This window comes from Canis aureus, chromosome 6 (assembly GCF_053574225.1).
Source record: "Canis aureus isolate CA01 chromosome 6, VMU_Caureus_v.1.0, whole genome shotgun sequence".
Lineage (NCBI taxonomy): Eukaryota > Metazoa > Chordata > Mammalia > Carnivora > Canidae > Canis > Canis aureus.
The window spans coordinates 2,736,282-2,752,954 of record NC_135616.1 but is presented as its reverse complement, the minus strand read 5'-3'; the positions used below and the strand labels follow the sequence as shown (position 1 = coordinate 2,752,954).

The following is a 16,673-nucleotide window of genomic DNA, read 5'->3' as shown; positions in this document are numbered from 1 at the left end:
AGCTCGGAGGGGCTCGGGCGGCAGCTCCGCGGAGGGGGTTGCGCGGCCCGGGAGCGCGAATCCACCAGCGCAGGCCCCGGAGCACAGGGCGCCGGGACACAGCCCAGGATCCCGCCTCCCCCGGGACAGGCAGAGGCCGGGAGGGCCCAGGACAGCAAGGACGCTCCTGCCCCAGCTGAGCACATCAGCGGCCCCGCCCCGGAGCCTCCAGGCCCTGCAGAGGGAGTTCCTGCCGGAGCTGACTCCAGGTTTCCAGAGCTGCCCCGCCACTGGGGCTGTTCCTCCTGCGGCCTCACGGGGTAAACAACCCCCACCGAGCCCTGCACCATGCAGGGGCACAGCAGCTCCCCCAACTGCTAACACCTGAAAATCAGCACAACAGGCCCCTCCCCCAGAACACCAGCTAGACTGACAACTTCCAGGAGAAGCCAAGGGACTTAAAGAACACAGAATCAGAAGATACTCCCCGGTGGTTCTTTTTTTGTTTGTTTTTGTTTTTGTTTTTGTTTTGTTTTGCTTTTTGATTTGTTTCCTTCCCCCACCCCCTTTTTTTCTCCTTTCTTTTTCTTTCTCTTTTTCTTCTTCTTTTTTCTTTTTTTTCTTTTTTTTTTCTTTTTCTTCCCTTTTTTTTTCTCTTTCTCTTTTCTTTCCTTCTTTCTCTCCTCTCTTTTTCTCTTTTTCCCAATACAACTTGCTTTTGGCCACTCTGCACTGAGCAAAATGACTAGAAGGAAAACCTCACCTCAAAAGAAAGAATCAGAAACAGTCCTCTCTCCCACAGAGTTACAAAATCTGGATTACAATTCAATGTCAGAAAGCCAATTCAGAAGCACTATTATACAGCTACTGGTGGCTCTAGAAAAAAGTATAAAGGACTCAAGAGACTTCATGACTGCAGAATTTAGAGCTAATCAGGCAGAAATTAAAAACCAATTGAATGAGATGCAATCCAAACTAGAAGTCCTAACGACGAGGGTTAACGAGGTGGAAGAACGAGTGAGTGACCTAGAAGACAAGTTGACGGCAAAGAGGGAAACTGAGGAAAAAAGAGACAAACAATTAAAAGACCATGAAGATAGATTAAGGGAAATAAACGACAGCCTGAGGAAGAAAAACCTACGTTTAATTGGGGTTCCCGAGGGCGCCGAAAGGGACAGAGGGCCAGAATATGTATTTGAACAAATTCTAGCTGAAAACTTTCCTAATCTGGGAAGGGAAACAGGCATTCAGATCCAGGAAATAGAGAGATCCCCCCCTAAAATCAATAAAAACCGTTCAACACCTCGACATTTAATTGTGAAGCTTGCAAATTCCAAAGATAAGGAGAAGATCCTTAAAGCAGCAAGAGACAAGAAATCCCTGACTTTTATGGGGAGGAGTATTAGGGTAACAGCAGACCTCTCCACAGAGACCTGGCAGGCCAGAAAGGGCTGGCAGGATATATTCAGGGTCCTAAATGAAAAGAACATGCAACCAAGAATACTTTATCCAGCAAGGCTCTCATTCAAAATGGAAGGAGAGATAAAGAGCTTCCAAGACAGGCAGCAACTAAAAGAATATGTGACCTCCAAACCAGCTCTGCAAGAAATTTTAAGGGGGCCTCTTAAAATTCCCCTTTAAGAAGAAGTTCAGTGGAACAGTCCACAAAAACAAAGACTGAATAGATATCATGATGACACTAAACTCATATCTCTCAATAGTAACTCTGAATGTGAACGGGCTTAATGACCCCATCAAAAGGCGCAGGGTTTCAGACTGGATAAAAAAGCAGGACCCATCTATTTGCTGTCTACAAGAGACTCATTTTAGACAGAAGGACACCTACAGCCTGAAAATAAAAGGTTGGAGAACCATTTACCATTCGAATGGTCCTCAAAAGAAAGCAGGGGTAGCCATCCTTATATCAGATAAACTAAAATTTACCCCAAAGACTGTAGTGAGAGATGAAGAGGGACACTATATCATACTTAAAGGATCTATTCAACAAGAGGACTTAACAATCCTCAATATATATGCTCCGAATGTGGGAGCTGCCAAATATATAAATCAATTATTAACCAAAGTGAAGAAATACTTAGATAATAATACACTTATACTTGGTGACTTCAATCTAGCTCTTTCTATACTCGATAGGTCTTCTAAGCAAAACATCTCCAAAGAAACGAGAGCTTTAAATGATACACTGGACCAGATGGATTTCACAGATATCTACAGAACTTTACATCCAAACTCAACTGAATACACATTCTTCTCAAGCGCACATGGAACTTTCTCCAGAATAGACCACATATTGGGTCACAAATCGGGTCTGAACCGATACCAAAAGATTGGGATTGTCCCCTGCATATTCTCGGACCATAATGCCTTGAAATTAGAACTAAATCACAACAAGAAGTTTGGAAGGACCTCAAACACATGGAGGTTAAGGACCATCCTGCTAAAAGATAAAAGGGTCAACCAGGAAATTAAGGAAGAATTAAAAAGATTCATGGAAACTAATGAGAATGAAGATACAACCGTTCAAAATCTTTGGGATGCAGCAAAAGCAGTCCTAAGGGGGAAATACATCGCAATACAAGCATCCATTCAAAAACTGGAAAGAACTCAAATACAAAAGCTAACCTTACACATAAAGGAGCTAGAGAAAAAACAGCAAATAGATCCTACACCCAAGAGAAGAAGGGAGCTAATAAAGATTCGAGCAGAACTCAACGAAATCGAGACCAGAAGAACTGTGGAACAGATCAACAGAACCAGGAGTTGGTTCTTTGAAAGAATTAATAAGATAGATAAACCATTAGCCAGCCTTATTAAAAAGAAGAGAGAGAAGACTCAAATTAATAAAATCATGAATGAGAAAGGAGAGATCACTACCAACACCAAGGAAATACAAACGATTTTAAAAACATATTATGAACAGCTATACGCCAATAAATTAGGCAATCTAGAAGAAATGGACGCATTCCTGGAAAGCCACAAACTACCAAAACTGGAACAGGAAGAAATAGAAAACCTGAACAGGCCAATAACCAGGGAGGAAATTGAAGCAGTCATCAAAAACCTCCCAAGACACAAGAGTCCAGGGCCAGATGGCTTCCCAGGAGAATTTTATCAAACGTTTAAAGAAGAAATCATACCTATTCTCCTAAAGCTGTTTGGAAAGATAGAAAGAGATGGAGTACTTCCAAATTCGTTCTATGAAGCCAGCATCACCTTAATTCCAAAGCCAGACAAAGACCCCGCCAAAAAGGAGAATTACAGACCAATATCCCTGATGAACATGGATGCAAAAATTCTCAACAAGATACTGGCCAATAGGATCCAACAGTACATTAAGAAAATTATTCACCATGACCAAGTAGGATTTATCCCTGGGACACAAGGCTGGTTCAACACCCGTAAAACAATCAATGTGATTCATCATATCAGCAAGAGAAAAACCAAGAACCATATGATCCTCTCATTGGATGCAGAGAAAGCATTTGACAAAATACAGCATCCATTCCTGATCAAAACTCTTCAGAGTGTAGGGATAGAGGGAACATTCCTCGACATCTTAAAAGCCATCTATGAAAAGCCCACAGCAAATATCATTCTCAATGGGGAAGCACTGGGAGCCTTTCCCCTAAGATCAGGAACAAGACAGGGATGTCCACTCTCACCACTGCTATTCAACATAGTACTGGAAGTCCTAGCCTCAGCAATCAGACAACAAAAAGACATTAAAGGCATTCAAATTGGCAAAGAAGAAGTCAAACTCTCCCTCTTCGCCGATGACATGATACTCTACATAGAAAACCCAAAAGTCTCCACCCCAAGATTGCTAGAACTCATACAGCAATTCGGTAGCGTGGCAGGATACAAAATCAATGCCCAGAAGTCAGTGGCATTTCTATACACTAACAATGAGACTGAAGAAAGAGAAATTAAGGAGTCAATCCCATTTACAATTGCACCCAAAAGCATAAGATACCTAGGAATAAACCTAACCAAAGATGTAAAGGATCTATACCCTCAAAACTATAGAACACTTCTGAAAGAAATTGAGGAAGACACAAAGAGATGGAAAAATATTCCATGCTCATGGATTGGCAGAATTAATATTGTGAAAATGTCAATGTTACCCAGGGCAATATACACGTTTAATGCAATCCCTATCAAAATACCATGGACTTTCTTCAGAGAGTTAGAACAAATTATTTTAAGATTTGTGTGGAATCAGAAAAGACCCCGAATAGCCAGGGGAATTTTAAAAAAGAAAACCATATCTGGGGGCATCACAATGCCAGATTTCAGGTTGTACTACAAAGCTGTGGTCATCAAGACAGTGTGGTACTGGCACAAAAACAGACACATAGATCAGTGGAACAGAATAGAGAATCCAGAAGTGGACCCTGAACTTTATGGGCAACTAATATTCGATAAAGGAGGAAAGACTATCCATTGGAAGAAAGACAGTCTCTTCAATAAATGGTGCTGGGAAAATTGGACATCCACATGCAGAAGAATGAAACTAGACCACTCTCTTTCACCATACACAAAGATAAACTCAAAATGGATGAAAGATCTAAATGTGAGACAAGATTCCATCAAAATCCTAGAGAAGAACACAGGCAACACCCTTTTTGAACTCGGCCATAGTAACTTCTTGCAAGATACATCCACGAAGGCAAAAGAAACAAAAGCAAAAATGAACTATTGGGACTTCATCAAGATAAGAAGCTTTTGCACAGCAAAGGATACAGTCAACAAAACTAAAAGACAACCTACAGGATGGGAGAAAATATTTGCAAATGACGTATCAGATAAAGGGCTCGTTTCCAAGATCTATAAAGAACTTATTAAACTCAACACCAAAGAAACAAACAATCCAATCATGAAATGGGCAAAAGACATGAACAGAAATCTCACAGAAGAAGACATAGACATGGCCAACATGCACATGAGAAAATGCTCTGCATCACTTGCCATCAGGGAAATACAAATCAAAACCACAATGAGATACCACCTCACACCAGTGAGAATGGGAAAAATTAACAAGGCAGGAAACAACAAATGTTGGAGAGGATGTGGAGAAAAGGGAACCCTCTTGCACTGTTGGTGGGAATGTGAACTGGTGCAGCCACTGTGGAAAACTGTGTGGAGGTTCCTCAAACAGTTAAAAATATACCTGCCCTACGACCCAGCAATTGCACTGTTGGGGATTTACCCCAAAGATACAAATGCAATGAAACGCTGGGACACCTGCACCCCGATGTTTCTAGCAGCAATGGCCACGATAGCCAAACTGTGGAAGGAGCCTCGGTGTCCAACGAAAGATGAATGGATCAAGAAGATGTGGTTTATGTATACAATGGAATATTACTCAGCTATTAGAAATGACAAATACCCACCATTTGCTTCAACGTGGATGGAACTGGAGGGTATTATGCTGAGTGAAGTAAGTCAGTCGGAGAAGGACAAACATTATATGTTCTCATTCATTTGGGGAATATAAATAATAGTGAAAGGGAAAATAAGGGAAGGGAGAAGAAATGTGTGGGAAATATCAGAAAGGGAGACAGAACGTAAAGACTGCTAACTCTGGGAAACGAACTAGGGGTGGTAGAAGGGGAGGAGGGCGGGGGGTGGGAGTGAATGGGTGACGGGCACTGGGTGTTATTCTGTATGTTAGTAAATTGAACACCAATAAAAAAAATAATAATAAAAAAAAAAAAAGGAAAGAGGTTGAAGACAGAGTAAGAGTGGTGTTGATGGTGAATGAGGTCTCTGAGGAGGAATGAGGCATTAGGATATAAACCTAGGACATGAGGGAGAAGGGTTTTTTTTCCCTGGGACTTCGTGAAAAGAGATATAAGTTTCTGGGTGGTAGAACATGAAGTTGAAGAGTTATTTCAGAATTTTTAAAATGTTTCTCTGCAGAATTAAAGGCGGATCACATTCTACAAGTGGTGGGCATGGAGGTGGGTTGAGAGCTGGTTTCCCGGGGGACATGGGGCAGTGGGAGTGACAAAGGCATGTAGGAAGACAGCAAGACACCCCCAGGTCTAGCCAGTGCACAAGCCCACCCAAGGTACACTCATGAACCCCAAGGTTACAGAAACTGAACGACTATCTGACACTAGGTTTCATAGGCGAGGTAGAATTAAAGAGCCACAGAGATTATTTTCCTAACATATCAGAACAGCAAGAAAGTCATTAAGTAATAAGTAAGGTGGAGAAGGAAGTAATGTACTGTAATAAATGAAAAAGTCAACAAACTAAAGATCCTGATGAAGTCAAAGGGCTGGGAAAACAGAGAGTAGCCCTCAAGGTAGCAGCATTTAAGAATTCCGGTTGAGAGCTAAAGAGGTCCAGAACTGTAAGGCTAAGGCATCATATGGTCCCTTCTCAGAGACACAATCCCATCTAGAAACAAAGCAAGAGGTACTGAGAGAAGAGGGCAAAGAGGAAGATAACGAATGGCTCGTCAGCATTCAAGCCGTCAGCAAACCTGGGAGAGGTGGCTACCAGGCAGGGACTATGAAGTCAGGTAAGGACAGATACAAGATTGGTAATGTGACATGTCTAGATGGCACAAGCCTCAGAGCAGATCGTTTTAATTTGCAAGGGCCTAGTTTAGGAAACTCTGGTTACATGGGCAGCAAGAATAAGTAGCTTCTACCTCAGAGAGACAGAAAGGTATTTTACTCAGAGAAGAGCCAGGCTTCAAGGAGAAGGTGTAGGGGAGAGGGTTAGCTGAGTGGCATGCTCACAGCAGAAGGCAGCTCCAGGGGACGTCATAGATACAGTGGCCAGAAAGACAGCAGAGGGGCACTGAATCACATCTTCTCTGAGGAAGAAACGTCTCTTCCTAATACTAGGTACCTACACAAAGCAAATGACTCCGTTCCTGAGAAGACACACAGAAAAAAAAGCTCAAGCTAGTGAGGATGGAGGTGGAGTTAGTAAGTACACCAGTAAGTAAATCAAGCTCTCCTTGCAGTCCAACAAGCAGTTGAGTACATGAGTCTAACATTTAAGAGAAAAATCACAAGAGTTTCATTGATGTGTTTACATACTTGAGACAGATTTAAGTTGCAAATGTCTTACTTTTAAGTGTCTAAGTTCCAATTTTTAACAATTCCTCCATTTAGATCAATTCGATCAAACTAATGAGAGGGTTCAAACACAGTTTATCACATCCAAATATTGCAATTATAACAGATGTATGTAAAAATCAAAGGCAACTCGTGGCTTGGCACAGGAAGATGGGAGGGATCTCGTGGCAGAGCTATTCCACTGGTCTGTATCCAAACTGTGGTGGAGACCCCAGACTCTACCATGTAACACAGCTGAGCAGAACTGAACGCAGCCACAAATGAGTGTAGGTGACACCAGGGAGATCTGGATGGATGGCATCCATGTCGATTTCCTGGTTGCAATTATGCAAGATGTTACAACCGGGGAAAACCAGGGGAAGGGTATGCAGGATCTTTGAGTGCTATTTCTCACAAATGCATACAAATCTACAATTATCAAAATAAGAAGCTTGGGTTTTTTTAATTAGAGGCAACAAAGCAAGGTGTACCACTGGAACAGTCTTTAAAATTCATGGTAAACACTAGAGATTAGTGTTCTAGCTCAATGATACTCAACAGAAATTTGAGAGGGTGAAGGGGCTCCTACACGTTAGAACCTCTGCCCACACCACCCCCATTCCCTGCACACACCCCCAGAATTGTTGCCATGGTGAGCCAGGTTTCAGAGGAAGCTTGTCATATCTTCAAATGTGCTGCCAAGTGAAGAAGAATAGAAAACCACTCTCCGCTGTGACTTATCTTTACAAACACCACTAATTGGTAAAGAAAACATGTCAGAGAAATATAATATTCAGTAAGTAATTTAAAATAAACATGAAATATTGTAAGAGATTACTTCTCCTTTTTTTTTAAATAAACTTTTTTTGTTTTTGTTTTTGTTTTTTTTAATTCAGAGAGAGAGAGACTGAGAGGCAGAGACACAGGCAGAGGGAGAAGCGGGCTCCATGCAGGGAGCCTGATGCGGGACTCGATCCTGGGTCTCCAGGATCAGACCCCGGGCTGCAGGCAGCGCTAAACCGCTGCGCCACCGGGAGTGCCCAAGAGATTACGTCTCAAAAGTAGTCTCAAATCTCTGATTTGCCTAAAATCAGCCAATACACTTTTCATGAAAATGTACTTGGGCAACAGAAAAACAAACATTTTGTTTCTTTAAGAAAGGAAGTACGGACCTTTTCCCCAGCAATTAGATTTTCAGTGGTATATCCATACCCTCCTAACAAGGAATACAACATAAATAAGGGTATATAATCTTTGGCCTTGAGTAGAGTGAGCTTATTCAGCCTACATAGGAGGCCTCAGCATACTAGCACCATACCTCATCAACTAGAGGAAAAGAGCTACACACAAGCAGGAACCAAAATTAGTACTTTTTTTTAACGTTCCTACTAACAAGCAGCCCTAAAGAAAATACCTATGCCCACTAAAATCAAATATGGGATAACACTGTGGAATAGTAAGGCAGCCTAATTTAGTATTTGAACGAATTGTTATCAATCAGAACAAAAAATAAAATCACCTCAGGATAAACACATTTTTAAAACCACAGTATGAAAATTATTCACAGAATTGTGTATATATATGAGTATTGGAACCCAAATGTCCAACCACAAAGGAACCATTACATAAAAGAATGGCATATCCAAAGACATTGAAAGACTTATGATAGGAAAAGGCTTACAACATATTGTGAGGTAGGAAAAGAGCCACAATTAATACGTGAAGGATTCTAATCTCAAATTTAAAAGAACGTGTGTAGGAGCATCTGGGTGGCTCAGTCAGTTAAGCATCTGACTCTTGGTTTCAGTTCAGGTCATGATCTCAAGATCAAGAGACTGAGCCCCACGCCAGGCTCAGCGATCAGCATGGAGCCTGCCTGAAATTTTCTCCCTCTCCCACCCCTTCTGCTCACATGCACATTCACACTCTCTCTCAAATAAATAAATATTTTAAAAATAAAAATAAAAGTATGTATATATGTTTATTCAGGAAAAAAATACAAAAAGAATATAAATCCAAAAGTTTTACATTTCTTTTTAAATCATGAAGCTTTTCCCTTTACACATTTCTGTTTTAAGTTTTCTACACTAAGCAAATACTACTCTTATAATTTGGGGGGAAAAAAGCAAACTACACTAACATTTTAAGCAATATTTAAAAGGTTATGGAACAATAAGAAAATATACATATATGAATACACATACACACATGTGATAATTATTTTAAAGAAAGAAAATTATGCATAAGATAAAAAAGTTAGTAGGACATACACAAAAATAATGGTGACTGTGTTTGAAGGACGCAAAAATTATGAGCAATTTTCTTTCCTTTTTACTATGTAGTAGAAGTTTTTCTTTAAAGAACATGTATTGGGACCCCCTGGGTGGCTCAGCGGTTGGGCGTCTGCCTTTGGCTCATGGTATGATCCCGGGGTTCAGAGATTGAGTCCCGCATAGGGCTCCCTGCGAGGAACTTGCTTCTCCCTCTCCCTGTGTCTCTGCCTCCCTCTCTCTGTGTCTCTCATGAATAAATAAATATTTTTTAAAAAATAAAGAACATGTATTATGTTAATATGAAGAAAACCACTGTACTTAACCCTGATCCCAAACCTTCTTTTTCATTGTATCCTGCCTCCTAAAACAAACCAACAAACATACACATGCACACAAACCCACAAGTACTTACATGGGCTTACATCTCTGTATCTGTTTCGATTTCTGTTTTCTGGAAACTTGGCCACTCTATGAGGATAGTCATGGGACTCATTGCGAATTTCCTTAAAATAACAAAAATATATTTTAACATTCCTCTTAAATTGTATATAGCAAAACAGATACTTTCCCAGCCAGTATAAAGTAACATTTATCAAGCACTGATGATATGCCAAGTACAACACAGAACTCATTGTCGACATTATCTCATTCAGTTCTTACAACACCAACAGGAACAATTATCATCCCTGGTTTATATGTGAGGGATGACAGGCTTTAAGAGGTTAAACAACCTGCCAAAGTTCACAAAGCCAGGAAGGTGGCAGGACCCAGGACTCCACAGACATCCTTCAGGCACCAGAGTCTCTGCTCTTGAGGTATTTATATACTGACCAGCAATATTCAACCCCTACAAGCAACATTAAACACTATATGTAACACAAAACTAATGCAATGGAGGTGTATCTAAGGCTAACATCATACTCAGATTCTCACTAAACTCTCAGTAATATCTACCTCTATTCTGGAGTTTCCATCTTAAAACTTTCATCTATTTCTTCATCTTCGTGCCATTATTACTGTTACTTTGAGTCCAGAAATATCCTCAAATTTTATTTCTAGAGCCATAAACAGCAGCCATTACTAAGCCAGAAGCTCATTCTAGGACCCTTACAGTTCTCTGCATTCCACTGTATAAGAAATTCCTAAGTGCACTAAGCACTCAGCTATTTGGTGTATGTTTTTTTCACCCAAATAGAACATATTATTTTGAGAATTCAGGTAAAAACAGAAACATTAAAAAAATATTTGCATTAGGGATCCCTGGGTGGCACAGCGGATTTTGGTGCCTGCCTTTGGCCCGGGGAGTGATCCTGGAGACCTGGGATCGAATCCCACGTCGGGCTCCCTGCATGGAGCCTGCTTCTCCCTCTGCCTGTGTCTCTGCCTCTCTGTCTCTCTCTGTGTGACTATCATGAATAAATAAATAAAATCTTTAAAAAAAAAATATTTGCATTAACAGTAAAAATTAATTGGGTTTTGGCTCACACTATCACATATAAGAAAAAGCATTTCAAAAGTGAGGCACCACTCAATTGTATAAATTAAGCATAAATAAATCATTCAAGTCACTTCTTGACAAATGCCCCTACTATTGGTTCCTCATGCTTGTATGTCACCAACCTCAGAACAGGTTAACTTTCTAGCCTGTATTTTCGTCCACGGTTTTAAGATGCAAAGAGTAGGGAACACAGCCTTTCAGGGGGAGGAATCTCAGTCACACTGTGCATACAAAGAGCATGTGGAACATAATTTATTGTTGGTAAAGCCACTTTGGAAAATGCAATCTGCCACACACACAATCAGAAACACATACTACATATTCGCTACAACTGTTGCTACTGACTTTTTTTTTTAAGATTTATTTATTCATTTATGATAGACAGAGAGAGAGAGAGAGAGAGAGGCAGAGACACAGGAGGAGGAAGAAGCAGGCTCCATGCCAGGAGCCCGACGTGGGACTCAATCCCGGGACTACAGGATCGCGCCCTGGGCCAAACGCAGGCACTAAACCGCTGAGCCACCCAGGGATCCCCCTGCTACTGACTTTTTAAAGCTTCCTTCTCATCCAGCAATCTCATTGAGCTCTCTAATATTTTGGAGTGGCTCTGAATTTCTCAATACTATCAAATAGTGGTAATTCTGTCTCTTCCCTATCCTTCAGATTTCTTATTTATTCATATCTCATTTCTTTTTCTTATCTAACTCCATTGGCTAAGATTGCCTATTCAATAGTAAGTAGATATTTTTCCCCCTGATTTTAAAACAACTGTCCCTAAGCGTAATACCTGCTTTGGGTTTCTGGTTAATAGATACTCTTCAAGTTAAAAGGGTTCTCTTCAATCTCTAGTTGGGTAAACATTTTTTATGAGTGGGTGTTCAATTTTATTCAATGTTTCCCCTGCATTTATGGAAGTGATCATATAGCTGTGCACCTTTACTCTGGTAATGTGCTGAATTACAATTTACACATTTTCACTTAGTAATATGCCTTTAAGGCTCCTCCATGTCTTTTCATGGCTCGATAGCTCATTTCTTTTTAGTGCTGAATAATATCCCATTGTCTGGATGAACCACCATTATTTTATATAAGATGTACATCTATGTTTTTAAGGTAAACTGACCTTCAATTTTCTATTTTTATATGATTTATTCAGTTTTAGTATGAAACTTATATAGCCTCATATAATAACCTGGACAGAAATACTATCTTTCAGTTTCAAATACTTTTCCATGAGAGCATATTATAACAAATAATTGTAATTAGCTGAAAACATGAAAAAGTGTTAACTATTAGCTATTAACTACACATTAATTAGGTAAGTTTTTAAACATTAAATAATAAATTTTATATGTAAAACTAAACACATTCAGTTCTAGGCTTAAAGTTATTTGCATAACCTCAAACACTTTATAGAGCTGAAACACTATAAATTTTATATTTCAAGTTAGTAACTGATAGAAAAATGTCACCTTAAAATAATACAAAAACAGTTTTCTGTTAATGACTTTTCTGTATCAAGTGTAGAGAAAATACATTGGCCAGAATAAAAGATTCTGATAACACTATGCAGATGAGAATAAAGTATTCTCATACATTACTGCAGAATGTAAACAGATACAATGGTTGAGAATGATTTATTAAGATCATAAATCTGACCTACCAATTTTATCTACTAGGAATTTGTATCCCATAGCCACACACCTGCGTGCAAAGATTTATGCATAGTGAAAAAAGCACAAAAGAATATGCTCCCATGACAGGGAGGGAACAATCCATTCAAACATAAATATGGCTAGCATACAGTGAGTAATTCTAGAAGGAGATGAGAGAAATTAGTAACTTTTGGGGGAAGGCTGAACATCTAGGGAAGGGTACAGATTTATGTAACTAAAATGTGTTTTCATTATGAAATATTTCAAACAGAAAAATATACATATCACACTCATGTTACCATCAGTGACATTAAACATTTATTGCCACTTTTGAAGATCTGCTTCAGACCTTCTTTTTTTTTTTTTTAATTTATTTTAGAGAGAGAGTGCACAGTGGAGTTGGGAGAGGGAGAATCTTAATTTTTTTTTTAATTTTTTTTTTTTTTTTTTTTTGTGATAGTCACAGAGAGAGAGAGAATGAAGCAGAGACACAGGCAGAGGGAGAAGCAGGCTCCATGCACCAGGAGCCCGACGTGGGACTCGATCCCGGGTCTCCAGGATCGCGCCCTGGGCCCAAGGCAGGCGCCAAACCGCTGCGCCACCCAGGGATCCCGAGAGGGAGAATCTTAAGTAGACTCCATCCACACTGAGCATGGAGTTGTCACGGGGCTCGATCCCATGACACTAAAATCGTGACCTGAGCAAAAATCAAGAGTGAGATGCTCAACCAACTGAGCCACCCCGGAGCCCCGAAATCTCTTTTTGAAGAAAAGGAATAAAACACATCATTGCAGCATTATTTATAAGAGCCAAGATGTGGACAACTTCAGTGCCCATTTATAGGGGAAAGGATAAAGATGATGTGACACACACACACACAAATGTAAAAGGCGAAAGATTTATACGATCTGAAGAGAAACCAGAGTATTCAAATGTAAATAAAACAATGAACTACTCAGCCAAAAACAAGAATGAAATTTTGCCATTTGTTACAGCACGGATGGGACTTGAGATATGCTAAATGAAATAAATCACAGGAGAAAGACAAACACTGCATGATTCGCTCACATGTGAAATCCAAAAACTACAAACAAAATAAAAGCAAATTCATATATACAGAAAACAAACTAGTGGTTACCTCTGGGGAAGGGGGCTTGAGAGTGGATGAAATGGGTGAAGGAAGACAAATGCATGGTAATGGATAGTCATTAGTCTTGTGGTGGCCATCACTTTGTCATGTATAAAGATGTCAATTATAAAGCTGTACACCTGAAACTTACACAACTAAAAAAAAAAAACACCTCCACATATCATATACAGCTAAATGCTCTCCCCTATCCTACCTCACTCTTTTTAAAAAAAGATTTTATTTATTCATGAGAGACAGATAGAGAGGCAGAGACACAGGCAGAGGGAGAAGCAGGCTTGTCACAGGGAGCCCGATGCGGGACTCGATCCCCCAGACCAGGATCACGCCCTGAGCTGAAGGCAGAGGCTCAACCACTGAGCCACCCAGGTATCCCAGCCCTCTCTCTTTCTAAAGTAACCTGCCCTTTTTACTCCTTTTATTGGACAGTTTTTGTGCCATTTGGATTTCAAACCATATATTCATAAATTACTTTAAACTAGCTAAAATACTAATAAATACTAGTATTAATATCAGCTCTAATGCTATAGTTTTAAAAATCACATTGAAAAGTTGTTGCAACCCACAGAATGGGAGAAAATAGAAGTAAATCATTTATCTGATAAAGGACTGCTATCCAGATTATATACAACTCCAATTAAAAATTTTTTTAATGGGCAAAGAAGGTTCCTCTATTACACTAGCCTTCTTCAATGCCTGTGTTATGCATAGACACCTATGTTCCACACTTAAGTGCATCTATCTCTCAGCTGTTGATTCCAATTTTTAAACTAAAGAAACACACTTATTTGTATATACCACAAGTCATTACTGACGTTGAAAAAAAAATTAAATAGGGTACTCTCAAGTAACAGAGGTATCGAAGAGATTTTAATTTCCCAAACACCATAAAACAGCCAAGTTTGGGGGGTAAAGAAATATATTCATAACAAACACATTCTATTTTTTCACCAATAAAAAACCCCCCACAAAACTCTGTAAGAGTCCATTCTCTCAAATTTCCAATGTTTGTTCCTCTTTAATTTCAGTGCATTTAAGACGACCAGAACTCCCAATACAGCTTTCCTTCACTGTGTAGGATTACAGTCAAGCTCAACAAAGAACCCCCAATACTTTAAAAAGTACCTCCAGAGGTCCATAGTAGTTGCATATCCCAATATCCATTCTTTATTACTCAAATTTTCTAATTTTTATTTTCTAACTTTACTTTCTAACTTACAACCTGTTAGCCCAACTAACAACCTGTATTTTCCAGCCTCCCGTATAAGTAACAATGGTCATGAGACAGTCCCAGGCAATGAGAACAAGCAGAAATCCCTGGACTGGGCTGCAGGAAAGCTTTTATCCAAAGGGCTGGCTCTGCTGACCGGCTGCTTCTCAATTCTGCCTGCCTTGATATTGGGGGTGAAGGGTGAGAATGGGCACAATATATCCTGGGCCTACAAAAAGCACATTCTAAGGAAGGCTAAGCAGAAACAGAGGAAATGCGGTCTCACGGAGCCATAGTAACAACTCCGGACTCCTACCTCCAGAATTTTCACTGTAGTTGAAAAATAAGCCTCTATCTGTTATGTCAGCTACTGCCTGATGTTCCTCCTCAAGCAGCTAAACATAGATCTCTAATACTTATGGTATGGCCAAATCTCAGTTAACTAGGTCTGACACTGAAGGAGTCATTTTCAAGAATACTCAATATACAAAAATAAATAAGTTTATAAGTACTTTGTATAAACAATAAAACTCATGGTGTTTCTCAAAATGGGAATGGGAAAATCGGTGTTGAGTTATACACTATGTTTGTATCGTATTTGGGAAAATCGGTCTCCACTGATGTTTGATGCTAAAACATTTCCCTCCTAAAGCAGAGACAACCCATAAACAGTGGCTCTAAAGACTAAAGATGTTTCCTGTCAGCACCAAAACCTGCAAATCCAAGATTTTTCAACCTCAGCACTATTGACATTTGAGGCTGGATAATTCTTCGTTGGGGGACTGTCTTGTGCACTGCAGGATGTTTAGCAGCAGCAACACTGGCCTCTCTACTCATGAGATGTTGTAGCATCCCTCCTCCTGTGACAAACCTCTGTAGACATTGTCAAATTCCCATGGACAGCAAGATCTACCACAAATGCCCTATTAATATTCAGTTGAAAACCACTGTTCTAATCTAATACCAACTCTTATCTAATTAATGCTAAATCTAAATGGGAAGGATCTTCTTTTAAAGAATACCAAAAAAATTTTTACATCCATTTTACAATTTTTGCTCAAAAAAGGCTTCAAATAATTGACTCCCTAGTTATTTCTCTTTTAGTGGCAATGATCCAAGATGTGGGTAACTCATGTACAAAGACCTCTTTCGTGGAGTTATTAATAATGTTGAAAGCTAGAAATAACCTGAATGTCCAATGACAGGGGAAAGACTAATTGAAAAAATAATGTACATCCAACAGAATATCATGTAGCTGTTTAAAAGCCACAACTCTGAGATCATTACCCGAGAGGAAATCAAGAGTCAGATGCTTAGCTGACTGAGCCACTCATGTGCCTCAAATCCAACACATTTAAGTTTATTTTTAAATATTTAAAAATTTTTATTTTAACTGATTTTAACATGACTACACTTTTCTTCTCCTTTAATCAATGAGGATGAATTACAAAGTATTACACACCCTCATACTGACCATCTTTATATTCCCAGAATTTGGGAATGGTGTTCTATACTATATCTCTAGATACTGTCAATGACATATTAGAACTTAAGGACTATAACATAGATAAAATTAAACGGTCTATTTGGAAGGGGAGATGCGAACTCATTTATTTTTACCTTTCCTTTTATTCAATCAATCCTTCTAAAGCTTTTTTTACTGTTTTCAAGCTTGAATGAAATGCTTATCCTATTAATATCCTTTTTTTCCCTTCTTGCTTTAAAGGCTGGCCAAATCCTGTTTAGAAAAGCATCATCCAGTTATTTTCTAGAGTCTCTAATGGCAGTACTGATTTATTCTTTCATCCAAA

The 16,673-nt window shown here is 39.4% G+C and overlaps 1 protein-coding gene across 4 annotated transcripts in view; it reads right to left on the bottom strand.

Annotated features, from left to right (window-relative positions):
- The window catches only part of PTPN2 (protein tyrosine phosphatase non-receptor type 2), a 93,465-nt gene that overhangs the window by 59,856 nt on the left and 16,936 nt on the right, over positions 1-16,673 (bottom strand). For 3 of the 4 annotated variants that reach the window (XM_077899877.1, XM_077899876.1, XM_077899878.1), the window contains exon 2: positions 9,765-9,855. The exons of the other annotated variant lie outside the window; for it this stretch is intronic. In XM_077899877.1, coding sequence (XP_077756003.1) covers positions 9,765-9,855 — 91 coding nt within the window. The remainder of the gene's footprint in view (positions 1-9,764; positions 9,856-16,673) is intronic. 4 annotated transcript variants of the gene reach the window in all.